We start from the raw sequence: 27881 nt of genomic DNA, 5'->3' as shown, positions 1-27881 counted from the left end.
ATCTGCCTCAGTATTGTGTGTTAAAAATAAAATAGAGCTTTGAATTCTGATGGCTTGGATCTTTAAAAGATGACTAAAGGTGTGTGTGGAGGGTGTGCGATTGTCAAGGCGAGGGTTTGACACCTGCATAGAGTGGTGAAGGCACGTCGGGTGTGTGTTCACACGATTAAGAGTCCAGTCTGAGAGCGGGGAGTTGGCACACTGCACTTCCTGTTGAGGTAAAATGAAGTGGCGTCGAAGAAGGATTATGGGTTCGTCTTCCCTCCCACCATGGCTCTGAAACGTTTCAGTCATGGCTGCACACTGAGAATTAGTTGGACATTTCGTCTCAGTTTATTTCCATTTCTCGTCTTTGGTTCGTAGCTCAGAGTGATTTGTCCTTTGTGTCCTCCAGAGAGGATCTTTGATATGCTCTTCATGTCTGTGCATGAGTCTGTCTGCTAAGCCCACGTGAATGCACTCAAAGTCTATTTATGACTTTATAAATCGGCAAACACGACCTGTGGTTCTTGAAACCGGTCTAGAGGAGACACATTTGAATAAAAATGTTTTTTAAAAGAAGATAACACGATCCCTTTTGTTTCCTTTCACTCAGGGGAGCAGCTCAGGTTATGTTTTAAAGACACAGGTTCTCTTGAACCCAGTGTTCGTCGTTAAAGTTTCAGCCAGAATCCTCCATCTTTGTTCGTTTATTATGTGTTATTCATCTGACAGCCAACTTGCTGCCACTTCACTAATCTCTGCCAAGAATAGAAACCACCTCCAGCGCTCCCTCCTCTCGTCTTATTCCCTGAGGGCTGAAACATCTCCACGTCTGACACGGAGGAGCGAAACAGGTCACCCTGAGGTCGCCTTGTATCCACCTCCGTCACACCACGAACTCGGGGACCTCTTCGCTGGTCAGGTCCAGGGAAAAGTACTTGTTGGTTCTCTTGATGGGAAACGGGTGCTGCTCGCTGAGCATGCCGGCGCGCTGATCGGCGAGGCTCTGATAGCCGCCGCCGTCGCTCAGCTCCTGGGCGCAGCCAAACGTGTAGCTGTGGGCGGTGTCCTGGCAGAGCTCCGCCCACTGCAGGCAGTCCTTCTGGTAGAGCCGGACGTCGTCAAGAGACTGGCTGTGCCGGTCGGTCGAAGACTGAGGCTTCCTGCACGCAGATGTCTGCAGGTAGACAGCAATAAACCAGATATTATAATCATCTATCTTCCTGTATGATTATTGAACATCACTACAAATTTTATTCTGCAGAACGAACACCAAAACTTGTCATGCATTGGTTATTGTGTTAATACAGTTGAACATAGTGCTGTAACTTAGATCTGATTTACCTGCGGCAGGGACTCGATGCTCTGTCCTCTCATCTTGACGACAGTCTCAGAGGAGCTGGAGGTGGAGGAGCTGACGTCTTTTACGATCAGTCCTGTGCAGAAAAGATGATGAACATTTAGCTGCAGTATGAAACAGCTCTCACTGTGGACTTAGTTGGTGATAGTCCTTATAAATACACAGATATAGAAATAATTCACCCTAGGTTTACAAGCTTCTTTATGATTGTCTGTGCACTGTGGGGTTGACTCTTTACTCGATAAACTACATTTTTAACGAAAAGGATAAAACAGTATTTCTGTTCTGCCTCATTTCCCAAACTTCAACATGTAAATAAATAGAAGTAATGGTAGATCAAAATCAGTGAGACAGTATCTGTACCTGAGTATCCGTTGCTCTGATCAGGCGACATGGTCAACATGTCCTCAGTGATGTGGATACACAGCTCCTGGTCCAGAGCCATCTCATGAAGCTCCTCGTAGTCTTTGGGGTCGTCCACCAGCATCTCAATCTCTGAAGAGAGAAATGTTGTCTGAATAATTACCAATGAAACTTGTGAAACTGTGTTTATTTTAAACAAACTGCTAAAGCTGATTACAAGAATGAAAAGAAAGAGCAAAAAATTCAGGAAACAGATGCAGGATTCTATAATTTTAGTTATTTTTGTTAAATGTTAAACAAAATAATATTACTTGCATGTTTAAACTTACCATTGTGTATGTACAGTTAATAATTCTGGATAAAGCATCAACTCTTACCGTCGTCATCTAAGGTGCGCTCCTTGCCGCTGCTCTCGATGCCGGAGGTGTGTGAGCTCCCGTGGCTGGTTGTGGACGAGCTGCAGGTTCGTAGGGGCCTGTGCGGGGCCTGACCCGGGGCCCTGAAGCTGTCCGTCTCGATGCCGGAGGTGTGCGAGCTGCCGTGGCTGGTCGTGGAGTGGCGGGACAGGCGTTTGTGATGAGACACACTCCCCGCGCTGCTGCCGCTGGCCCTGGAACGTTTGTCCAGGTGATCCATGTCCAGTTCGAGAGCATCGCTGATGTATGACTCTCTGTACTGCTTCTTCTCTGAAATCAGCCAAATACAGACACATTTAAATGTTTTTCTGACATGCACAGCATTTAAACTCTGAGAAAGTAGGTGGCTTTTGGCAGTTTCAGTCCTCCACACAATGTTAAACAAGGTAAGACATGATTGAATACATATTGATGTAATAAATACCTTCGTTTTCCTCCAACCGACGAACTTGTTTGAGGACAGGCTGCAGGTTCATGTAGAGCCGGTGGCTGTTGCTGAGCAGCTGCAGGAGGTGGCGGGAGCGAATGGGACAACCGGTATAGTAGATGAGCTTACGGGCCGAGGGCAAACCGTCGGGAAGGATTTCAAATTTCTTCCCCTGAGAGAGCGGGAGGAGAGGGAAAAGCACATGAATGTTGATTACAGGACTCTGTGATTTATAGCAAGCAGTAATATAAGATTATGAAATAGGAATGTAGATTTCAAGTTATGATTAAGAGCCAGTAAGGCCCGGAGGCAAACCACAGAGGAGGAACAGAGTCTGCTCTTAAAACTATTCTGCAGCCAAACACAATGCAGCAATCAGCTCATATATCTGGTCTTGAGACACTGAAACAACGCATTTTTGAGCAAACTTGGTGATTCTCCAGGAAGAGGACATGTTGGCTGAATGCATGGAAAAACTAAAATGGCGGGTTTGTGCTTTCTCCTTTTCTTTTGGCAGAGACGCGCCTCAATAACAGCTGTCTTTAGTGTCAGCGGGGTTGTTTTCAATACAGACCTATAAACATTTCTGCGAGGCTTTGGACTTTCAAAGGCAACGGGTGGGTTTAAAGTTCTGGAAAATGCAAAGAGCTGCACATTCTGACCACAGGACTGAGCTTTCACTTTATTCATCCAGACTTTTTTTTAAAAAGAAACCAGCTTTATCCAAGTATGTTTAAAGCCTGTGCATAGGTAGGGAAGCACATTATAGGTATTCAGCTTGTACTACAGGGAAATGAGTTCATAAAAGTGACAGTGGTTTTCCTATAAAAGATCATTTTCTCTTGGCCGAGGTGTCTTTGAGGCTGAAAGACTTCCTGGACCAGCAGGAAAACTCTGGGTGGGAAAATGAAGAAGAAGAAATTCTCTGCCATCCCTCAGGTTGAGTATTTGTCTTTAACCTCAAAGTGCCCCTTTGCAGCTCCTGGTGGCCACCACTAAAACACTGAAATCATACTGGGCAGCGAGTCCGTGTGAGCGAGCCAAACTGTGTGAGGCAAAACAGGTCACTGCTGCATGAAATGTCTATTCTCCATGGAGATCTTGCTGCTTTGTTTTCACTCATTTTATTCACTGGCTCGTGGGGGCATACATGCCATACTTGATCCTACAGATGTTTTAGACATGCATTTCAAATTGTTTAGCCTGTTTTGACAGAAACATCTCTACATCCAGTTTTTGTTGTATTTTACACATCACTTCAGCACACTAAAGAACTATACAAGACATACCTACATCCCCCTGTCATAAACTATGTGATCTGTGTTGGTTAGTCAGCTCTCTCTCCCCCTCTTTCTCTCTCTCGCTCTCTCAGGAAATTATTGAAAAGTGTTGAAAACTCTGCAAGTTTTTGCCAACTGACTCTCCTCTCATTATGTCTTGCCGTGGCACATTTTTGTTCAGCTGTGTTGTTTTTGTCTGCCAGAATTTCCCTGTAATTGGTCCAAAAGTTTGAATCATCCTAAAAAATCTTTTGAACTGATGAACTGAGCCACGGTTCATTGTGATGCTGATTGACACCACCTCATTGGATGATGATGATGGACCAACGTTCGGCTGATTCATTCAGTTCAGATTTCAGGCCTGTCCCTCATTTCATCATTTTGACAGATTAAGACTCTGAGGGTGATCTGCAGTAACATTAGTAACTCACAATCAAGACTGTCAATAACTACATGTAGACTACCTGTAGAAGACCCCCCTCGCTATCTTGGTGTTTTTGAAAATGAAATGCTCGGCTTAAATGAATGTAATAAGAGACTCCGTTAACTCTGGCCTTCAGCCTCAGGAATCTTTCCCATCTCTACCACCATCCCACATGACATGAATGTGGCAAATATTTGAATCTTTTTTAGCATAAAGTCATTAACGTTTTGCCAGATCTGCACCCTGGCAGGTCATGATTTGATTCATTAACTACGAGGAGTCCCTGTTAGCACTGTAGCTATGAATTTGTTTGATGTGGGATTCATACTGAATCAATGGCATCTCTGCTGGTGGTAACTATTCCAGACCAAAAACACACAGCAGCAGACTGGTGTCAAGTGGCAGGTTATTAAAAGGTATTCAGACGCCGCTTAGAAAAGTTTCTTGTTTCACGCAGTTCACATGGTCAGTCCATCTAAGCTCTCTGCTCAGGACAGCTGGACGACCTTCTCCCCCGTCCAACAACCCTCCCAAACAGGCCACACACATCGAAAAAAACTCCCAGCAGCACCCAGGGGCCGTTTTTATCCAACAATCCCTCAACACGGCCAGCATGAATCAGAGTACTGGCGAGGAACAGAGTCTCAGATCCAACACCACAGGACACGAGGGTGATTACTTCTTTTCAGCTCTCTCAGGGGGAGAACGTCAAACTTTCACAGGCTCAAGAAAAGAATTATTGCATCAGAAACACTGATTTCCATTTTCATATAGCCCTCCTTCCACTAAACTTTGATACAAAGACGAGCTAAAGTCATCCGTGCCAATATCCTCAACAGAAAATCCCCCTGAAACCATTGCAACATCTGGTGTTTATTGACCCACACGTCCCTCCGCCCTGCTGAGCACTCTGGCTCGCTCGGCCATAGCTGCAGCCGTGGTGGCAGCGGTGTTGGATGACGTGACTCGTGGGTGGGGTGGAGGAGAAAGCCTGTTATTCAGGAGAAGGGCGGGACGGGGCCACAAGAGGCCCTTCGCATCCACAGTGGAACCACAGCCACGCCACCGCCGCTTCACTCTCACGACGCTGCAGACGGCGGACGCGAGGAAACCGCCAAAAAAACAAGAATGAGGAAAACAGGATGTCTTTGCCGTGAACCGTGTGGCAGATGCAACGGCTTCTTGCACCAAAATTAGGACGGAGCCAAACTCACTACTCTTGGATCAAAACCTTCTGGGACAACAAAGCATTTCTTTCAGGAACCTTTCAGTTATCAAACCTGCTGCTAAAGTCCCTTCAAATGGATAAAACTAAAGACGTAGCCTGAATTAGAGTGAAAAGGGCTTGTTCTTGTGCAACAGCACTGATAAGCATTAATGACCTCTCTTGTGATTAATAGCCGACTGGCAGACTCCGTGAAGCCGTCACAGTGAAACAGATATATAGTAAGCTCCTTGGGCTTCCTGCGATAACAGAAAAACCCTATAGAAGCAAATTAACCGACTGCTGTGCTCAGCTTAACGACAGGCTGACTCAGAGCACAGACGAGAAGATTTACCAGGATTTCCTTTCCAGGGATACCAGTCATAACTGATAAAATGAAGGTATGTGTATCATATGAGAGAAAATACTGCTGCTGATTACATGATGTATGTTTACAGTATACAATGTCTGCATGTGTGTGTGTGCACAAGGAAGGAAGGTCTTTCTAAATCCGTGATTAGTTCCAGAGGACTCGCAGGGTTAAGATAAAACAGCAGTGTGGTGAAAAGAAGCCCTGCGTAAAAATTTCCACAACGCTGAGCACACAAACATCACAAACATCCCTATAAGCCAGGGGGTGTTTGGGTTTCTTCATCGCTGAAATAAGTGTAAAGAAAAAAAAGGCAAACAAAAATACAGTACAGGTGTAAAATGTTTCTCTGGGCTATGTGTTGAAAAAAGGTGTGATGGTGCATCTGACTCACCACAAATACCAGCTTTCCCACGTTGGTCCAGGGGAAGTCGTACAACAGTTGCCTCACAGACCCGACGTTCTGCAAACACAAACACATGAAGAAAAGAGTTACAGGTACAGTTTTACTTTTCAGCTCAACGATGACAACACTGCTGCACCAGGCTAAAAAAAGTAAGAGTAGAGCAGAGTAACACTTAACGTCTCGCAATCTTACAACTGTATCTGCAATGTTGAACTGAATCCCTTAGGACCCAGTGTATGTCTGTTCTTGTTCATGTTCATTCTAAAATGCAATATTTTTTAACTATATTATGTTAGAAAATAGTCAGAGACTACCTTCAAAACACAAACTTTAGATGCATGAAGTTATTCAATTTCAATGATATAAAACAGACAAAAACAGAGGCTTCAACAGAGACTGAAATGATTGACCACACTGGCACTGATTCAATACAATACAAAGACACTACTTTATAAAACAGGAGATGTTTGCTGTGCTCGTCTTTTCAGAATATTAGGAATGCACAAAGCAGGAAACAAACAGCAAAACAGTGAAGTCTGGATTGAAATCTTGAGAAACGTGTTATACCTGAAATATTTGAATGCCACGTAAAGTCAGTCCCAATGTGAGAGAAGCGTCTACTTCCTTCTTGTCCTGTTGAAAGAGATGAGATCAAATATTAATCGGGTGAAGATCAAGTCATATCTGATACAGTAGAATAACATGAAAGCCATGAGCTGGAAGAAATGATCCCTTAGCCACACGAAAAACTGGCAATGCAACCAAAGTATTGGTACAACTGTGTCAGAACTGAAACTGAAACATCGACTTTTGTCACAGTAATACATAAAATATCCAAGAAAGCAAAACATTAGGTAGTGTAAGTAGCAGTTGTAGTCTAAAATGCACCAATCCAATTATTAACATCTTGGACTGAAACTGTGTCCCATCTCTCACCTTGTAGAGTCTGTAGTAGTGGACGGTGACATCATCAAGCTGAGCACACTCCTTAATGTATTTGAGGTGCGCCTCTGAAGCTGTGAGAGCAAACTGGTCTTTATGCATGTTCGGGATATGCCTCAGGATGTACTCACGGCCACGCTTGGCTATCACCTGTGCAGGGAGAGAAAGCGGGAAACGTCAGCCTTGGCTGCCCTGAAGTTGTACTGACATATTACAGCAGATTGGCAGCACAGGATGCCAATGAGGGTAATGACGCTCCCTGCTGCAGGGCAGACAGATGTCAACCTGGAGAGACTGAACGGGAGCCAGAGGCACAAACAGGAAACACACTCATTAAGCTGTGCATGTGGCTTTCTGGAGGTTTTGTAAGTAAGCTTTCTGAGCAGCTAAATCTGTGGGAGGTTTACTGTAGGGTAGCGCTCATCATCAAACAATTTCCTGTCGCTGCTGGTTTCAAGTGGCGATAAGCAGACAGGAGGCTAATTACAGGAAGTGAAGGGCAATCAGACGGGCGTGGCTGTCGCAGCCAGAGAGGTAGAGGATGGTGGTGGTGGTGGTGGGGGGGAGGGTGCCAGTGTGGCCAGAATAGCCGTGTCAGCCGGAGCATTTCTCAAGATTTAAAAAGAACAACAGTGCGTGTGCCACTTCCAGGGACAAAAATAAACTTAGTGTCCCAGTTCTCTTTATCCCACATGCTCAGATGTGGAGCTGTCGCTACGTGTTTGTCCAGCGTGATTAATGGAAGGTGGCTATGGACCCACACATTGTATTCGCAGTGCAGGTCAGGACACTGTACACAGCCGGACAGCCTCACACACACCTTTACTGTATGTTTCATCTCCTCAGTCAGTGATACAGCATTTTGTTTTGGGTCTGTATTTCAGCGGCGACCCGTTTATGTCAATGATGTTTTACAAGGACGTTCACTTTAACTCACTGAGACATCAGACAGACTTACTGCAGAAGGATTAACCAGTCTAATACAGCAATGTGTTAACCGTATTAGTCACATTTAACATTACTTTGAAGCTTCTTGTGTATGCTGCAGCCTCACACCAGAAGGGAATTAGACTATACTATAACAGTTACTGAGTTACAAACTTTTCGTTTCATGGCTTCATCCTCGAAGTCACATTTTGATTCACATTAATATTTTAATAAGCATTATCCTGAATACAGCTGAAATCATTGAGGACTGATGAAATCAAACAAGGACAATAAGAATTTAAGATATTTGAAAATCAGCTTCTCCAGAATAAGGATTTGCTGCTTTCCCCCAATATATATCATTTTAAATGAAAATAACTGTTAGTTGCAGCTCTAATAGTAAACATATTGGAGGGAATGATAAAGTATAAAAACTCCTCCCAACTTCTCCACCATAAAAACCTGAAAGCAAGAAGCTTTACATTAGCCACACTAGCCTTGATATTAATGTAGGATGTGATGAGGTGCAGGAGGACAGGAAAGAGCCAGATGGGCTTTGGTGTGAACAGGAAGGTAAATGAACGATGGTCAGTCATCTTAAATCATCTCTTCTTCTCTGATAAATTCAACATGTGAGGGTTCAGCCCACATACGGTGCTTGTTGGATATACTCACCCACGGGGGGAAGTAGGCTTCTGGTTCAAAGTACTTCCCAAAGTGCTTGTTACGTTTGAAGTTGCCGAGGTCAGCCTGCAGGGCGAAGGCTGCCAGGAGGAAGTAGGCCTCCTCCCGTTGGATACACTGAGAGAGCAGCACCTGTTTCCTCAAGTGCCAGTAGTAATAGTACCTGGCTGCCCGGTCACTGCAGGGCACACGGAAAGCAACATTAATCAGATTAAAGGTTAAGTGAGTGATGGAAGGGCAGGTTGTACAGCTATTTAATGTTCAGTGAGGCTATAAACCGTGTGCAGTCAGTTGAGGAGCTTTTACTTGCCTGATCAATCTCCCGTTCTCGACGTAATACTGAGCCCTGAAGTGAATGATCATCGGAGGCCCAAACTGGTCGATGCCCTGGATAAAAACACAAGTGGAAATCTTGTTTATTTTCTGAAACAGCCTTGTTGTTATACTTCCATCAGACTACACAAGTAAAAGTGAATTAGTATGATCATGGGTCGCAGTCCTGTCATCCAACCTGCTGCCAACATTTGTGTTCACTTATGTGAAGTTAAGTTACAGACTACAGTTAATTCACCTTCATAGTGTTTGTAGGACTGTTGATTTTTCTTATTTGCTCCCTCACAAAAAAGAGGCATCAACCAAACTGTTGTATACAAAATCAAGGTCAGAACTGAACCTTGGACTTAGAGAATTGTTCAACTACTATTCATCAGGTGCATAATGGTTTAAAAATAGGGCAAAAGAGCAGACTTTAGGCTACTTATAAGCCTTCATAGCGCAGCTGAGAAACATATGACTGTGTCTTAAGCTGTTAAAAAAAAAAACTTCATTTCTCAGTTGCGATAACGTGATATGAGCAAACATGTTTGCCAACTGGGCTGATCTGTCATCACTTCATACCCAAGAATACCGAAGTGATTTTTATTTGCTATTAAAGGTACAATCTGTAATCACATGTAAACAAAAGGCCAGTCCCACCACATAAATATAAATGGCTATGACTCCCATGAAATGCTAGGTAGGCTGGCTAGTTACAAGAAAACAGCTAAAAAACAAAAACAAATCTCAAATGTTGAAATAAAGGCGTTTCAACACCTCTCGAGCTGGCTGGTTAACGTATTATTTCTCTAACCCATACACAAACAAAAGTGTACAAACAACAATTTGTGGTTTTAGGGGGAGTTACAGTCTGCAAAAATGTCATGGTGACTTCCTGGAGTTTTTCCAGGTTCGGTTCTCTCAAGTCTAAGCAGAGACTCAAACCTGTGCTCACTAACTTAGTCTGGTTACCCGCGCTCGTCTGTCGCCCCTCTTGTGAATAAACACACTTTTCCAAAACCTTGGAATCATATTCTGCAGTTTCATGCACACGTACAATTCACTGTATTGGTCAAAATGAGAGAAAATGGCTTTTGAGGGGACAATTTATATTTCCACTTCCTCCGGGGAGAAAAGCGATCTTGACAATGAATTTGATGTGGCTACATCTTAAGAATCCCCGGTAGAGGCTCTAATAAATCCAGTTTTTTGACTGATTTTTACAAACTGTATCTTGCCTGTGAAATCGGGATTTAATGTCCTCTGCAAGCTGTTAAACTTCTGATAGAAAGACAATAATCCAGCACATCATTTCTTACCTTGCTGGCTTCTCTCTTCCATTCTTTGGGACAGTATTTGGAAAGCTTCTGATCCAGCTCCATATAGATGTGTTCATTATCTGTCGGAGGAGGAGAGGAACAGATTTAGCTCAGACACTCTGCGTCATCAGTGTGTGTGTGCGTACACGTGTATGTATACTGTAGGTGACTTTATGTTTGTGTAGGCACTGAGAAATCCTCCCTGAATGCACCCTGTTCAAAGACTGCCTCAGAGGCACATCAGACAGCCTCTTCACTTCCCTTTGTACTCAAAGCCTCTGGCGTTCCTGCTCATTTCTTCACCTCACTCTGTCATGTCTTAATCTGCTCCTGAAGTGACGACTTTCCTGAGCTGCGGGCCTGCTGATCTGACAACTCTGAGTTTTCTATACAATGAAAACTCGTTGAAAAGCAAAAGAGAAGAAGCAAAGCCTGTCTGGCAGAACATCAACACATGCTGACAAAGTTTTATGACTCATGCTTAAAATTCTTAGAAGTATGGTTGTAATACGATGTCCTAAATATTGTGATCCATGTTAACGCCTTGTTTTCCCCATGTTAATTTAAAAAGATACTCTCACAAGCCAGAACTGCATCTTTCCAATAAAGATTTTGGATTTATTTGGGGACATTTTGAGATCTCAACCACGGAGACTTCTGCCGCCATTCAGATACAATTAAGGTCGATCATATTTGGTTTGTGGTGCTCAAAGAACCCAAATATTACACTTGAAGAGCTCAATGGCAAAGTCTGTTTCCAGAAACAATATCTCTGCTGCTCGGGCTGATCCACAGACCTCATTGTAAAAAGTTGAGAACTATTTGTGGTTGCACATCGCCAGAATAGTAAACAGATCAGGGCTGATATATGTGTTTAAAAATATGAGGAGGGTCTGTGTTGTGTTAACAGAATATTACGTCAATTACATCAATTACTGCGGATGAAGACTTAAAAACAGCTGACTCTGAAACAGTTGATTATCTAAATGCTGAGTGCATGGTGTGTCTGATATCGCCATGTTGGTGTTGTTCCTAGAACATCATGATTGATGATGTTTCGTAACCATAATTTCAACAAAAGTGACAAAGTCCACATTTGGATCAACTCCTGGGAGCTGGGTGAGTCAAGCACAGGACTCCCAGGTTCATATTGCATTTGGAACATATTCTTATACAGTTCAGTTGTTATTTTTACACTAAGTTTGCTTCTTATTTTCTGTTTCTTTCTGATTTTCTGTTGCTGTGTGGTTAGGTTTAGGCAACAGCAATACTTGAGTTTAGAAAGAGATGGTTTAGTATAAAAAATACCCTTTCGTGTCTTTTTCCTCGAGTCTCCAAGCTATGACATTAATTAAATGTAATTGGTCTGTTTCAATGGTGGAGCAAAAGTAATTATGATGTTCCAGTAACAACTCTAACACAGCGATGTCAGATTGTGCCCTTATCTATGCAGAACGAAGTATGTGAAAATGTGAAGAGATTTCATGAGATGTTGGGATGAAAAGTCGAGTAATGGAGGAAAAAGGCTGAACCAATCAATCCTACATAGCTTTACGGCTGCAACTTCATTTCCACTGTCAGATAATATGCTGATTCTTATCTTAATCGACAAATCCATCCAAGTTCAACAAAAGTTCAGAGTCCAAGATGATGTCTTGAAATGGCTTGTTCTGTCTGATCAACAGAGCAAAACCTAACTATATTCAGCTTACTGTCATAGAGGAATACAAATACAGCAATTTGTCATGCTTGAGAGGTTCAAGCCTGCGAAATATCATCAATTTTGCTTAAAAAATTCTTTAGATACTAGGATTAATTGATTTTCAGATTTCTGTTGACAAACTAACAAAGAACAAAGAAACATTTCAGCTCATTTAAGACAGTCTCAACCTCATCTTTTCTTGCACTCATCAATGTTAGAAATAATGTTTTTGTCATCTGAAGTAAACCCTCTTAACTGCAAGCAAACAAGGACATATTTGAGCTCATGTCCGATGTGGCAGCTCGGCTGGTCAGGGGGACAGTTGGTGACACACAGGGAGTGGGTGGCCTCTGTTTGCCTTGGGGATTTCACGCTGTTCAGACAAGCGCTTCAGGAATGTCCCACAATCAGACCCATTGGCTCCTGCTCAACTGACCTGCTGGGCCTTCATTGGCTCATCTGGAGGCCAGCTGTCTGAAAACACTGCCATTGCAATTTACTCTCCCTTTGCAGTTGCCTACAACTGTCGCCCGCTGTCTGCCTCGCCACAGTACAGCCACTGTGACTCATTCCAGACGTACGGCCCTCACAGCACCGTCAACGTAAAAACAACTTTAGGCTAGCTGCACAATGGGAGCCACTCAGGAAGCGGAGGCCCTGGTTCCTGGAAGACCGCCATGACATATAGGTGAGAGATGCTACATTTAGGGCAGATTCCTGTGTCCCAGCCCCGTATTTGTTTTGAGGAAACTAACTGCCTGGTTACACTATTTTTATGAGACTCTGGGACTCTGTACTTGACTGCATTTACTCCACAATTTGCATGATTTGACCATGCATTTCAAATATTCTGAATCCGCACAGCTGAGTAGTCACCCTCAACTAGGTCAGAAATGGAGATTTGAAGGACAGTTATAGAAACAAAGGCTGTTCTGTTCAGCTGATGGGAAAACAAGTTAATAGACAGATAAACTGTTTACGGCACACTGCAAAACAGAATGAACCGCTCAAACAGAGGTAGGAAACAAATGTTATCTGCAATGCGTGTGAAAGGTCTTACTTTGAATAACACTGAGTCCAAACAGGTGACAGTCCTTCAGTCTCAGGAGGTCACACACCTGGGCCAACAGTTCCTGGCACAGAGTCTTCACCTGAGGAGGAGAGAAGAGGAGGAAGCTCACTTTTAGCTTTAAGATGATCTTTTAGTCATTATATAAACAACCCATAATAAATAATCACACATTGCCTATTGTATTACCTACATGTCTATTATAAGCAGGCAGTGCAGAGAGGTGCACACTTCTATTTCTGTGTCTTGTTGTGCATGTCTTAAGAGATTTTGATCTTGTTTGTGGTGACAGGGCCGGACTTGGAGTCTCCGCATTTCCAGTCTTTATGCTCAGATGAGCTAACCAGCTCTAAGTCTTAAACAAAATAAGCGCATTTGCTAAAATGTTGAACTTTTCCTGTAACTGTTCAATCGAAGAAATATGATTCATATTAGGACATAAAGTTTACCTGGAAAGTAAAATGTCCTGTTGTTATAATGAAAATAGATTACACGTTTACATTTGTACTCACATTGACTATGACATTGAGCGTGTCATCGTTGGGCAAAAAGACACAGACGCAGCGGCGGTCCTGCATGGTTTTGTTGTTGTGGAAGTTCAGTTTGTTCATCTTCGTGTGGCTGGCACAGGACAGGCCCTTCCGCCTGCTACCAGGGCTCTGGGCCCTCTGACGACCCACCTCCACCACCGCAAGCACCGACACCACCAAAACCAGTCACTGTAACCCTGCTTCAGCTGCAGCCCAGTCCAGACAAACCAGCACCTACGGGCTCAGCAGGCCAAACAGCATTCACAAGGCAGAGCATGGGGGCACGAGCTGCAGTCTGCACTGTGGAGACAACAGAGAAGATGAAGGATTTGATGTTAGAGAAGCAACTCATCAGTGTTTCTTCAGTTTCAGGAATGACTATGTGGTTGACATGAAAATAATAAAAAAAAAAAAAATCCGCAGAATAATTTGTTCTCACTAAAAGAGTCTGAAAGGATAAGAGAAATAACAGACACATCGAGGAAAAAAGGGAGGGCAGCATTCCTGTTTGTGTCCATGAGCATGTGACATCACTTCAGGGGAATGTTAGTGACTCCTGAGGAACATGTGAACATCTGTCTGAGGGAGGAACTGATGAGATGTAATGATGGCGTAGAGAAACACAGAGACTGAGTGACTCAGACCCAAAACCGACTGATTTCTCACTTAAAACACAACAAAACCAGCACACATAACCATGCTTGAAGAGCAGCTGTTGAGGAACTTAACTCATGAGGGTTCAGACATAGATTGGTTGTTTGACTTCTCCTGGCATCAGTTATGTCAACTCATTCAGTTTTGTTGACATGATTTCAACTGTTTGAATTGGTTGAATTGCTAGAAGCCACATGCAAGAGTTAAACTGTAAATACAAGCACTTAAAACGTCCTAAACAAGTGCTATTCTGACCTTTGCAGTGGTATTGTTTCTGATGAGATGTTTACTTTTTTACTAAATAGAAACGTGTATTATTAAAGGGGAAGCATCAAAGTGTTTTGACAATGTGTTTGGGAATTTTGATTTTATCCTGCACCTGCAAGCCTGCTCAATATTCACACTTCTGCTTGAACAATGTGTCCCCTTGTTCTCTACCAACTACGTACCCCTCTCGCACATACACTAGCGGGAGCACACACACTTCTCGACCATTAACAGTTCTTTGAGCAGCAAGTAGCTCACAGCATGAGCTGTGCCTGAGGACGTGCGAGACCTTCAGAGGGTGTGAAAAGTCTCAGACCAGACAAAAGAATGTTAAAGAACAATCAATCCAGATTATCACTTCTTCCTGTTGAAAGTCGCTCACCTTGAAGCCATGTTGTCATTAAAAACAGATACTGGAAGGATCGCATTACAGAGTGCAAACAATTAGCATTTAAAAAGATGCTGTGAGAGAGTTAACGGTTTGTTCACAGGGTTGCTGTTAAGTTAAAAACTTACCTTCAAATCACTAAACTGTAACTTCAACAAAGCAAGCAGCGGTGGACACAACACCAGTATAACTGACTGGACTGATACCAATAAACAACACCTTTAACTGAGGGCTTGGACCTGTGCTGCAAAGTCATAAAGTGCTTTTCCAGCTAAGTACCCCTTCAATACGCCTGTTGTCGACATATACCAGCGCTTTGTTGCAGCAGGGACAGGGAGCATTGTGGGCAGAGCAGCAATAAATACACATACTGTTGACATACAGCATCAGTTCTCATTAGAGCTGCTCATTGAATGTGCAGCGTGGCGGGCAACCGGCCACTCAGCAAACTCTGCTGATGAGCCATAACTGGGACGACTTCCTGTGCCGCAGCTGACCTTGACTACACATATCACCACTGCACCACACAGACAAACGAACATGTACACAGACTGAAGACAAAAATAGAGACACATGTACTTTGGTTCCACAAATATCATCATCCACGATCACTCACTCATTCACTCACTCACACACAATGGGTATGTTCCTGCTCTCTTGCTACGACCATATGTCAGGTGCTACTACAGAACAGCTGAGCTGTGTGATGGCAGCGGGGGTAATTAGAAGTGAGATCCATCTAACCGGATCACTTCCCCCCGTCACTCGCTTCCCCTGCAGAGATCGAGAGTGATGCCAGCAGGCTGGGACAGAGGTAATATTTGCAGAAAACATTGTGTTTGTAATTGTTTTGTGTGCCAGATTGCATAGGTGCCAGACACAGGAAAAATAAAAATAGAACCGAAAAACTGCGACCAACTAAAGCTGGATTTATATGTGACGTTAACAGCAGGCCCACCGCATATACCCTATGTGTGGGTTGTCTGCATTGCGTGTGATCAGGCTGTGTCATGCTTTAATTATACATTATATTCTCCACAATAATTGTGTTTACATTCTTTTGCTTCACCTTCTATATGAGGAGACTGTGGGAAGGTTTGCTTTGTCTCCAATTCTGACTACTGCCAGACTATGGCAATCAGTCTGGAAATAGTTTTTCTACTCAGAAATAGTCCTCGACATAAGCCCACATTACAACCACAAGTGGTCTCTTTTTAACTCTTTGGTTTTTGATTAAATAAAACCCTGTTTCCCCGTTTCCAGCCTTTGTGCGAAGCTAGGCTACTTAGCTGATGGTTTCTTGTTTAACTCTTGACAAGAAAGCCAATAGGTGTATTTCCAAAAATGTCTAACTATTCCTTCAGTATAGTCTTCACCATAAAAATGTCACTGGAAACATGGGAGCTGAACAGTCACAGTCTTTGCAGAAGCTCAGAAGTCAAAAACAGTCTCCAGAGTATATGATAACACTGGCTTCACTTTTAAGTCTGACAAGAAAACTTAACTATGAGGTTCATTAATAAAATTGTGTCACTCTTACTTTGTACTAGAGGGCTGTGCTATGCAATGTTGCTGCTTACCAACTGTAAAAGGTCTATGACACAGAGCTGTTGCCATTATCTTAGTTAGCGGTTGTTTTCTTAGTCTTTCTTCATAGTTTAAGCATTTAGGGGTGGAAGGAGACCTTTTCAGAAATTACTAGATAATGTTTATGTGGATATTTTGATGGGTAAAAGGCATCTTCCTTATTTAGACAGCTTAGTTTGAATGTGTGTGAAATGGTCCTAGTTTTTTTTTATGTTATCTAAAACCTAAAATGTTTTTTTTAAACTTCAAGAAGCATTTTAAGAACTTTTTTTCCTGCCAGGGGTTGACATTTGTGTGCAAGGTGGAAACATTCACACATCCAGTTTCATCTCCCTGTAGAAAAGTTAATGGCCCTTGAAGTGGACTCTGTTGAAGTCAGATCATCTTGCATTTTCAGCTCAGAAATATGATTCCTGACTTCCACAATCCTAGTTACTGCTTGTTTATTACATTGTCGGATGCTAACGATGAAAGCGGATGCCTTGTGTTAGGCTCTTGTTGGGACAGGGGTTAGACATAACTGAGTATAGTCATTATTGATGGGTTTTAAGGTCTATTGTGTCATGTCTGGTCTACACATGAGACATCACCACAGAGGGGATGTCCACTGTGAAATGAGAGGGTGTATTCTCTTACACACTGTGTACTGGGAGTGCTGCGTGAGGGAAGAGAGTGGCTGGTTAATGAAATTACTGCTGCTTTCCATCCCCCTTTCACTGCCGTGCGTACTGTGATGCAACACTGAAGTCCAATCTAAAGCAGCACAAAGAGCAGCCGTCAGAGCTTCCTCTTGCCTTTCAGTCTCAAACAGGGATTCTGTCAACGTGGCAAACCTCAGAGTCAGGCATGACACCAAATCCCACACTGTGATGCAGAGAAAGGGCCTCTGTCACAACTACACCTCTCTCTTTCTCATTCTTTCCCTCCTCCATTGACATCAGAGGGGTGGAGAGTCTCTATGTCCAACTGTTGGACAGTGGAGCCAAAGAAAAAATTTCCCCTTGCTTTGAGGAGAAGGAACAGGCAGGAGGCTGTCACCACGCTGATTTAAGAATAGCTTCAGGTACAGTACGTGTCAAAGTTAAAAAAAAGAGAGAAAAAGACGAGGGTGGATATACACAGCAGAGAGAGGGAGCGGGAGGGAGGGAGATGGAGTGAGGCTCGAAGCTTAGGCTTGAAAAAAGAAAAAACTGCTGCAGTCAGGAGAATTCCTCACTAACATCTGCTTCTCATTCCAACAATGGCGGCCTTTGATTCCTGATACACACAACGAGCAGCAACATCTACATGTGCAGAGAAACTCCAATCGTCTGACAGCATCCTAAAACCTGCACTGTAAACCTTGATGTGGAGCGTTTGCCGTATTTAACTAACTTTTGTTTTGTGCTTTGAGGTCAACATGGGTTCATCAGGACATTTCAAAGGAGGGATGCACTACTTTGGCAAATAGCGATAAAGATACCATGGTTACTTTGTTGTTGTTTATTTAGTTTGTGTTGTTTATTCCCTATTTTGTTCCAGGGAAACAAACTAATTTGCATCATGTGAAGATAACTGAAAGCGATCAAGCCTTCATTACATTATCTTTGACAGAGGACAAATTTGAACATACAAATTTATGAAACAACCTTCCTTTAAATGTAAAGATTCTTATTAAACTATCTTACAACTAAACTGCTTTATAATAAGTTTTAACCTTCTATACAACCAATAATGAGAATTCTTCATTACTTACATGTCACGAGCCAGTACCTAATGAATGTGCCTGTGCAAAACTGATGTGAGACAATCGGATAAACATCTGCCTCTGCCATCAGTGAACATCATTTTATTTGCAGATAGGCTGATAGCAGTAAACTATATCGACTGATACAGACATTGGGCTAATGTATCTATGCATTGCTTATTCAGTCTTAATCGATTAGTTGAATAACTGAAGAATAATCTTGAACTACTTTATTCATCTATATAATTGTCAAAAAATACTGAGTTTAGGTTCTCTATTTTAAATATTAGCTGCTTTCCTTTGTGTTATGTCACAGTAAATGGAAAAGCTTTGGGTTTAGGACTGTTAGACAAAACAAGACATTTGAAGGCATTTAGAAATTGTACATTTTAAAGTTTAACCGATAATGAAAACAACAGTTGCTGACCTACTATTTTTATCTTTCCGTCAAACCTAAATACAAACTGGTAACTAACCTTCTCCAATGTTTCCTCTGAAGCCTTGTGTCATGATTTTTATATTGACTTGTCCTCTCTGTTCTTCTATTCTGTTTCAGTCTGAACTATAAAGCACTTTGGATCACCTGTGTTGCATTCAGAGGTGAAACAACTACTTGATAAACAGAAATTGTATCGACATTCATCTGCAACCATCAAAGCTGTATCAATCTGAATATGTCACTTTGGCCCACAGAAACTCTGATAACCATCCTTATGGTAAGAAAAGATGGTGTCTGTAATTTTCTGAATATTCTGAAAGGATTTAAAACTTCCATCAGACAGAAATAGATGAAGAATATGCCTGAAATAACCATGTGGGAATGCGATTTTACAATGGGCTGAGGGAAAGCAACAAAAAGACAAAGCAAATTCTCATTTTGAGTAACCAGTCATTTGAGAGGAAGCCTGTTTCATGGGCTGTACTTTACTGACCCATTCTGCCCTCGCTGAAATATTTAAAGGCCTCCCATTCAAAGGGCACGACTTTCATAAATGGTGCCAACGACTGGATCAGAGTGGGAACTGGTCATTTATTTCCCTGAGTTCCCTGCCAAGAGATGTGTTTATTCAGCTGATGAGAAATGCTGCCGAGCTGACGAGCAGCTCTAAATCACATCGGTCACAAGATGGCATTTGCCTTCTCAGTGAGACTTCCCTCCTCTACTCTGTTTAACCTAGTGATATACTAAGAGGAGGAGCTGAGTGTCAAAAAATAAACAGGAAAAAGCACGCTAGTGGGCGACATGCTTGACCACCCAAACCACACATTCTGGATCGTCTAAACATCTATTTCGGATGCAGGCTGGCTTGTCATGATGCCGGGAAGTGGCTGTCATTATGGACAGGAAACATGCTGTTATGTGTGTTATACTTGGCAAATAAAGCTATTTTAACTCTGATAGTGTCGTCTTAAATACATAAAGTACATATTTGACTTTCTCCGCTGTCAGTAGCCTATGGGCGGTGTAAACAAATAACTGTGACTCTTGCTGGTATTAATAGAGCCTGGAGGCGTGTTTAGTTGCTCCCCCATAAATACCTGGATGCTCTCACTATATGTGTGTTTTTAGCCTTTAAGCCTAATCTCAGGGGGAAGGGGGTGAACACACTGCACAGTTGTAAGACCCTTGCCCATAAGATCATCTAGCAGATATTTGTGTGTCTATTTCCACTGAGCTCGCAGAGAGGATAAACAATCTGTTTCTGGCTCAGAGTCAAACTAAAAGTCTGAGAACCTAAACCACATTTCAACAATTTATCTCAACCTGATGAAATGTAAGACGTGAATTATTGTAATTATCCACAACACAGACCGACCCCTCTAAATATAATATTCTTTCACGCTATATATAACCTATGTATACTCATACAAAACATCTAAGAAGCAAATGCCTGGATGTCATCCTTCATCAAATGTCACGCTCATTAACCGCTGAAGGTCAGGCCAGTACACAGCATGGTATTGTTAGCCGTTATATAATTCACAAAGAGAAGTGGAGGAATTAGATGGTGTGTGGCCTCGGGCTAACTCGTATAGTAATTGCGGCTGCAATATTTATTATACACTATCTGAATTCACTGGAAAGACATCATTTGGCATTGAATTTAAATCATCCCCGCACCCTTACACCGGATTAAGAAGCTGGAGCGCCTTGTTGAATCATTCTTCTTCTTGATTAAGATGTAAGTATGAAAGTGACAGTGAAGGACTTACGCAACGGCTGCCTTCAGTAACAACCTTCGAAATGGCAAAACAGCAGCTTTTCAACTTCCCTAGTTGCCCTTTAAGGGTCACTGTAACTGTTAATAATAATTGGGTAATACAGTGTACCCTAATACAGCGGTATTTTCTGAGATGGTTACCGTACCAGGAAAATTTCATAATGTTGCAATCATGGCTGTTACCAACATTATGACTCTGCTGCAGTGTTAGTACCAGGGAAATCTGATGTTATCCACAAGGCTGTACAGCTACAGGTTTGTTCAAATGAGAAAGAGTCTGGGCCAAGTTAATTACTATCAATTAATCGCAATTGTTATGTGACTTTTCTTCAACCCTTGCTGAAATGATTTCACCCTGGCTTTCTTTGTCATCAGTAAAAAAGTGTTAACAAGCAGCTCACGTATGCTTTTCTGCAAAGAAAAATTTCAACATTCATAACACCTGGCTTCCATGTGGCTCTAAGGAAGGAGCGAGTGCACACACACACACACACACACACACACACACACACACACACACACACCTCTAAAACTGCCGGCACCAACAGACATGTTAGAACAGAGTCAGCAGTCGCTCCCCTCCCTCCCCGCCCAGCATTCAGACTTGGACTCTGCATGAGTAACGCCACAAAACTAGCAATCGCAGTGCAACACACCGCGGAGACGTCAAACCGACCATTACGTATGCTTGAAATAGTGCAAGCGGCCTTAAAGCAGAGGGTTAAAAAAAATGAGCTGCAATTATAACAAACCCAAACCAAAACCCTGTTGTTTTGTTTCAGGCAAAAGATCTTCCGTTTTGACAGAATGAAGAAGGCTTTTGCAGCCAATATGAAATACTTCCTGGGTTTGTAACAGGAATGTCTGCTATTGTTTAGACTATCACACCTGAGGAGAGTCACAAGTTTCAAATGTGTCTTTTTGTTTAAGGAAAACATTCAACTGTGCACAAAGTTAACTGCAGCGTTTCATGAAAAAAAAATACCTGTAAATATTTGAAACTTGGCAGAGTGCTAACAACACACAGCTGCATGAATTTCACCTCTCGCAGTCACTTGTTAGAGTGCCAACATTTCCTGTAGCTATAAAGCACTCTACAGCCTGAAAATTACCTCAATTGAAAGACAAAGTGAAGGCATTGTAAGCCCATAATTGTTCCCGATTGTTCACTCCACACCACAACCTGAAACAAGTCTTACAACAGGAATTACAACTGAGATGCTCAGATATAAATATGCTGCAAAGATTTATTCCTACAATCTGGAATCTACTGACCCAGGACTGAACTTGGGTCTCAGTAACACAACTACCTGCTTCCAATCCAACAAAAATCAACCAAATATCCTACAGGAAACACTGGGAGCTCCAGTGAGAAGCGTGTGAGATAAGCTGATAATATCCTCAGGGGATGCGAGCAGGTTAAATCTCTCTGGGCCACTTCCATGAAAGGATTCAAGCTTCACTATGAAGGAAAAAAACACAATCCAAGGAAAAGGGAAAATGGGAGACAAATGCAGGAAGGACTGACCTATTTTTTTCTTCTGTCCCCTTTGGTGCACTTGAGACATGGATGTAAGGAGTCATGCAACATCCCTACAGTTGCAGAAAAGACATGCAGCACTGATGTCTTCTTTCAGATCTAATCTTTTCATTTAAAATCAGGGTTTTGCAGTCTTCTGTCGAGCATTTTCAGGAATTACAAGGCCATAAATCCAGTCAAAAGGTTAATCTTTAAAAACATATGGCCAACTCTCTTTAAAAATCTCTTTAAAAGCTGTCTTTCCTGAGAATCAAGTTTTGCATTCAAAAACTGTTACATGGACTTCATGGCGAAGAGTGATATGAGTGTAGAGCCCAGGGCACCTGTATACCTTACACCAACAAGGACATTTGACTGTGTACACACCCGTATACTGTAGACAAAATGGTTAGCATACGTTTCGCCTTCATTACGTTGATAATGTAATCTCATACTTTCTCATGGACCTGTGCCATCCTCCTTCCTCGGTCACATTGTCCACACACTCAAAATATGGTTCCTCTTACACCTTATCTTCTGGCAACAAGGCCAAAGGCAGATTGAGTGATAAATTCCAGAGGGAGTGTTTTATAAACAAGCTTCTGCAACGGTATGAAAATCCCCTGCTAGTGTGTATCAGGCTTCCCTGGAAGAATTTGCATTGTGAAGAGATGATTATGTAAAATGCGTATAACAGGTTATCTCCAGTTACCCATGTGTAGAACCACAAATGCTTTTTTTGCTTCAGCTCAAGTACGGTTTTTGTATTTGCGGCAGAGTTTTAGCATCAGAGAAAGCCTGCCCAGAGGCTAAGGATTCAGTTGAGCTTTTGATACGGAGGAAGTCACTCATAAATTCAGAAAAACAACAGATCCAGCATTCACTTTAGAGTGCATGAAACAACCCAGTGACCATTTTTCCATTGAATAAGAGTTTAAAAAATGGTCATGGTCACCGGAGAAAAGACAATTAAAACTGGTTCAAAAGTGGAAGTTTTGTCACCAGCATCGACTAAACGTTCACATTTAGATGATACTTCACAAAATTTAAATAATTGCATCCAACTAGACAGAATCCAAAATGATGACTGTCACTTACTTGCACACTATAGAGGATGAAAGATGCCTTTATTATGGGAATGCTACCCTGCAAAATCAAATTTAACTACAGAGGTCAAGGATTGAACTGTCAGTCATCCGACTGATGGACGGCCGCACTTCTATAGGGTGAAGCTTGTATTTACTACAAAAATGACCAACTCTTTGAAATGATTACACAACTTTGTTTTGTGACATGGTGATGTTGTAACCGCATTATAGCTGGTTGAAAAGAGGGCGAAAAGAAGTCTTCACATAAGAAAATCAACTAGAAATCAATGCTGAAATCCCAGTTGGTGCTTGAGTATCATATGTCATGTTTGGTTTTATGACAGCGCAGGTAAAAAAAGCCCAAAATCGAGATACCAAAACATATCCGTTACTCATGTAAAGTTAAACGTGGGAAGGGGGATTGCCTTGTGCAATAATGGGCCATCCCATCACACATTCCAACACCGATTCATCTGAATGAGTCACCGACACACACACCAACCATCTTTGTTCACACGTTTCCTCTCTGTTTCCTACTCAAGCAGAGCTCTTCCTGTCCAGACAGCACCTGCATCATCGCTCTCTCCCATTCACTTTGCTCTGTCACAACATCGAGCCAAGAAGACAACGTTGCAATCACAAAAACATGAGTTGTTATTCTTCCGTTTCTCCCCTCAGCTGGAGCAGAGACCTGGATGGCATGTCACACACACCAGGCCACACAAGAAAGCTGATGAACCTACCATGTGTACTGGATGAGTTTCAAGTATTAACAGTCCTTGCAAGGGATCCCTTGACGGACCATTTTAGTGTCTGCAGAGCATTACAATGGTCTGTTTACATTAGTACAAATGTAAGAGATGCAACCTTTATTACATTATATTTATATTATGTTATAGCTCTTTTAAACAAAGCCTTGCGAGTGCCACTTAAATTTTTGTATATTTTTATTCTTTATTGTTGTCGATGTTGTGAAAGTCTTTCTTGTTAAATGTCTGTCTTACTGTTGTGTTTGTATTTGTGTGACACAAAAAGAATTTCCGAAAGGATGTGAACAAAACTAACTAACGACCTCATTATAACTTGCCAAAGGACAGACAGGGTAGTTAAACCACAGGACACAAGTTCAGATGTCATAGCATCCCTCTGAAGTGCCCTTGAGCAATACATTAAGTCTCCATAGCTTTAGGGAGTGCTCAACATCTGACTCTGACATCTCTAGAAACATTTGCCTTGGGAGTAAAATTATCATGCTGTTGCACAGCATGGGTCACCCCATCTATTTAAAACAATGTCCACAGCCTAAAACCAGCTAAAACTTTGTAGGAAAACATGAAGATTCCCATTCCCTTTCTTCCCTTAATTGCTCCCTGGTCTAATATTAAACAGAGAGGAAATAGTTTGCATTCCTGAGTACTAAGACAACAACTTTGCAGTTTGTTGAGGGGAAAAGAAAAGGGGGATTTGCAGCTCCAAACAGGATTGATTAGCATGGGTTACACATCGTTTTGTGCCATTCAAGAACGCTATATTGGCATTACTTGCATGGTAACTAAACAACTGTAACAAAAGAGGAATCTGTGCTATCTTTTCCAAAGAATTTCTTTTACTTTATCATTAGCAAACACTGGAGAAAGAGACAGCAACTTTGCACGAGAGCTTGGCTTTCTTTTCTAGGAGGGCACCACGTTGGATTTTGGAGCAACATTAGTACGAGAAGAGTACGTGATGAAGTTGAAAAAGTGAGCAAACATACTAAGTTATAACTGAACTGTCCTACTTTGCCTATCTGACAAGTCAAGGAAAGACAAAATGCCTGAGCTAGCATAAAAAAAACCCTCATATTTCGTGCCAACATTCCCTGTATAATATCCTGGCAGCATCACCCTAGTTGGAGCAAGACACAAGTTAGCTCTGAACACCTCAAACACACTCATATAAACCGACACAGATGTAAAAAATCACATAAATGTGCTCCATTTTAAAACATTTAAAAGAAATGGGACGTTGGTGAAATGACGTCGTCGTCGCCGCCAAGATTCCAAACGGGTAAAAAAAAAAAAACGGTTAAAGGCACTCAAAGCATCCAGTAAAGCAAAAACTCACCTTTTAAAAATGAAAAAACAAAAACAAGTTATTCCTTTGTCAAAGTATTAATCCAAGCGGGTTAATTTGTGTTCTTTTATAAACAAAAAGCGAAAAAGAAATCCACAGTTTGGCGAAGACTTCAGCAAGTTTGGGAGAAGAGTACCCGTTCTGCCGCCTTCGACGAGAGCCACATTCTGTCCCCGCTGGAGCTGTTACAAGTAGATAGGAATACATGTGCGGTGGGTGGAAGCGTAAAAGGGGGTGACGGTGAAGATTTTTGTGGTTGTTTGGACAACAACGCGGATATAAATGGTCATAGGCTAGATGTGCTATTAAATCAACCAGAAATGAATTTAATTAAATACGTGTTATCTTATTCGCGTGTGTGTTTGTGGGTTTTAGCCGCGGTGTTGGCAATGCACACCCCTCATGGAAGGCGAAGTTGGTATCGCCCACGGCTGCCTCTCATTCCATTCCTCCCGGCCGGGCCGGACTGACCGGAGCGGTGCCGCATTCATGCCGGGAGTCGGTCGGCGTCGTCCGTATGTATTAAAAGCATGCTCAGAAAAGTTTGTGATGTAGGGCAGTTTATTTTTACGACCGGATCACCAACACTCTGCAGCTGGTTTTCTTTTATATGCCCGTTTTGACCCGTGTCATGATGAAAAAAAAAAGTACTTACCCTGTAATAAATCTTTTCACAAGGATAAAGGAAGGATGCCAAGGCTGTAAATACTTATGTGATATCATAGGACATGCAATCATCATAATGCAGCCTGTGTTAAGATGATTTTGAACTTAATGAGGTGTCAAATTTTAAGTGCATTTATATATGAATATTATAGCAGAGTAAGTGAGTTGTCAATTTAATAAAATATGCCACTTTTAAATCCAAAATCAGTTATTCAGTTATATTTTGAGAAAATTCACAATGGCATACACACCATCTTTATTATTATAGATTGGCTTATTAAAACATTCAATATCAGAATCAGCTTTATTGGCCAAGTATTTGTACTGATACATATATTTGGACCACTTGCTCTCAGTGACAACAAAGAAACCTGAACAATGAAGGGAAAGAATGATTTAATAATAGAAGAAACTCTGAATGTTCAGGACTGTACTGTAAACAATAGCCTGTAAATAGAAGGTAGTTGTGTGTACAGTATAGTGAAAAAAACAATGGCAGACACCTTCAAAGTAAACGCCGTAAATCTGTATAAGAGTCAGCTGTTTAGTGTGGTTTTAACAGTACAAGTAGTGCAAAGAAATAAAGACTATTAAATCACTGATAGGCTAAAATAAAAAAAGCACTAGAAGGAGATATTTTGTAGAGCCAAAGAGTTTTTTAGCAGGGCATATGAATGAAACCAGGAAGGTGAGAAGTCAAGGGGATGCTATGATATTGGAGGACCACCAGACTTCTGTGAGTATGGAGCATGCAAGACTCTGAGTGGACAACAGCTGTGCCATGATAATGAATGCACACACGCTTCATCTCCATTTTTATTAAGATAAATTTCATGTACGATCCATTTCGTTCCTTCCACCCCCTTCATGATGTCAGCCACAGGTTAAAAAAGCGGGGAGAGCCCTTCTTAGTTGACATGGTGACCTGTAATTAGTGCTCGGGGGCCCACGCTCTGTTCCTACTGCTTGTCAGAGAGAGAAATGGAGTGCCAAACATGAAAAGGGGCGCGGAAGTGTGGCTGGTCAAGCCAGGCTAAACCCCCTCTGGCCCAGATCGTACACGGCTTTGAAGTGACATCAGAAAGGGTCCTGTGAACAACAAAGGTGCCCAGAGACCATTATCTTCAAAAAAAAAATTTGCAGGCCACAAATCCACAATCCCCTGGATCAGACACCACACTGATCACGTTACTGTCATGTTTGAAGATGAGAAGAGTCAAAATGTCAGTCTGACATCATCTGGTGGATGATTGTGAGCGGCATACAGTTTTCTTCATCCAATCCGCAGAATACATGTTGGTGATTTACTTCTCCATGGATATGTTAAAACTGTACATTTCTTTATGTTCAGTTTGATGTTGCGACCACCCTGAGCTCATGGTCTGGGAAGATTTAGGCGCAAAAACAACTTGGCAAATCTCCACAAACTTGGCTGGAAATTATCCTGACATCTCATCAAAATTATCCAGTTTTGTTGCCACGACCACAGCTGAAAATTGTCTGAATATCTTGTCAAAAATACCTCTTTTTATTGCCACGAACACAGCTGTTTATTGTCTGAACATCTCGCCAGAAGTATTCGGTTTTGTTGACACTAACACAGCAGGAAATTGTCAGAACTTCTCGTCAAATAGATACGATTTTGTTGCATGTCTGCAACTGACTTATGCAACATACTCAAAACAGTTTCATGTCTTTTGGCTGTGGTTTTTGCTGCTCTTTCTCCATCTGCCTCACAGTTTGTTATGGACTGCTCATTTAAAGATTCTGTCCCCTGAAACACTGACTAAACACAATCCAGACCCACTTAAATGATTGGCACACCTGACAAGTTCTGTAGCTCATACCCCCCGTCTTCCTCCCTCTCAAACAGCAGAGTGCGTCCACTCTTTGTCTGCTTCTTGATTTGATTAGCTGTCTCTGGCCGGG

General features: G+C 42.1%; 1 protein-coding gene across 2 annotated transcripts; it reads right to left on the bottom strand.

Annotated features, from left to right (window-relative positions):
• Positions 1-105: 105 nt before the first annotated feature.
• Positions 106-25450, bottom strand: frmd6 (FERM domain containing 6). 2 transcript variants are annotated; one of them, XM_084380861.1, is made up of 14 exons: positions 25278-25450; positions 13703-14020; positions 13182-13272; positions 10420-10499; positions 9096-9172; positions 8777-8963; positions 7169-7324; positions 6800-6865; positions 6221-6289; positions 2546-2720; positions 2083-2391; positions 1706-1837; positions 1327-1418; positions 106-1159 (listed from the first exon to the last, which is right to left on the bottom strand). In XM_084380861.1, exons 2-14 carry the CDS (start codon positions 13799-13801, stop codon positions 869-871), a joined length of 1824 nt encoding a protein of 607 aa, XP_084236987.1. In that variant the 5' UTR covers positions 13802-14020; positions 25278-25450; the 3' UTR covers positions 106-868. The 2 variants fall into 2 exon arrangements, with proteins under 2 accessions (XP_084236987.1, XP_084236988.1); XM_084380862.1 differs by having other exon boundaries at positions 13703-14015.
• Between the last annotated feature and the right edge of the window lie 2431 nt (positions 25451-27881).

Source organism: Pagrus pagrus (assembly GCF_965226575.1).
Source record: "Pagrus pagrus genome assembly, chromosome: 18".
Lineage (NCBI taxonomy): Eukaryota > Metazoa > Chordata > Actinopteri > Spariformes > Sparidae > Pagrus > Pagrus pagrus.
This window is presented reverse-complemented; position numbering and strand designations above follow the sequence as displayed.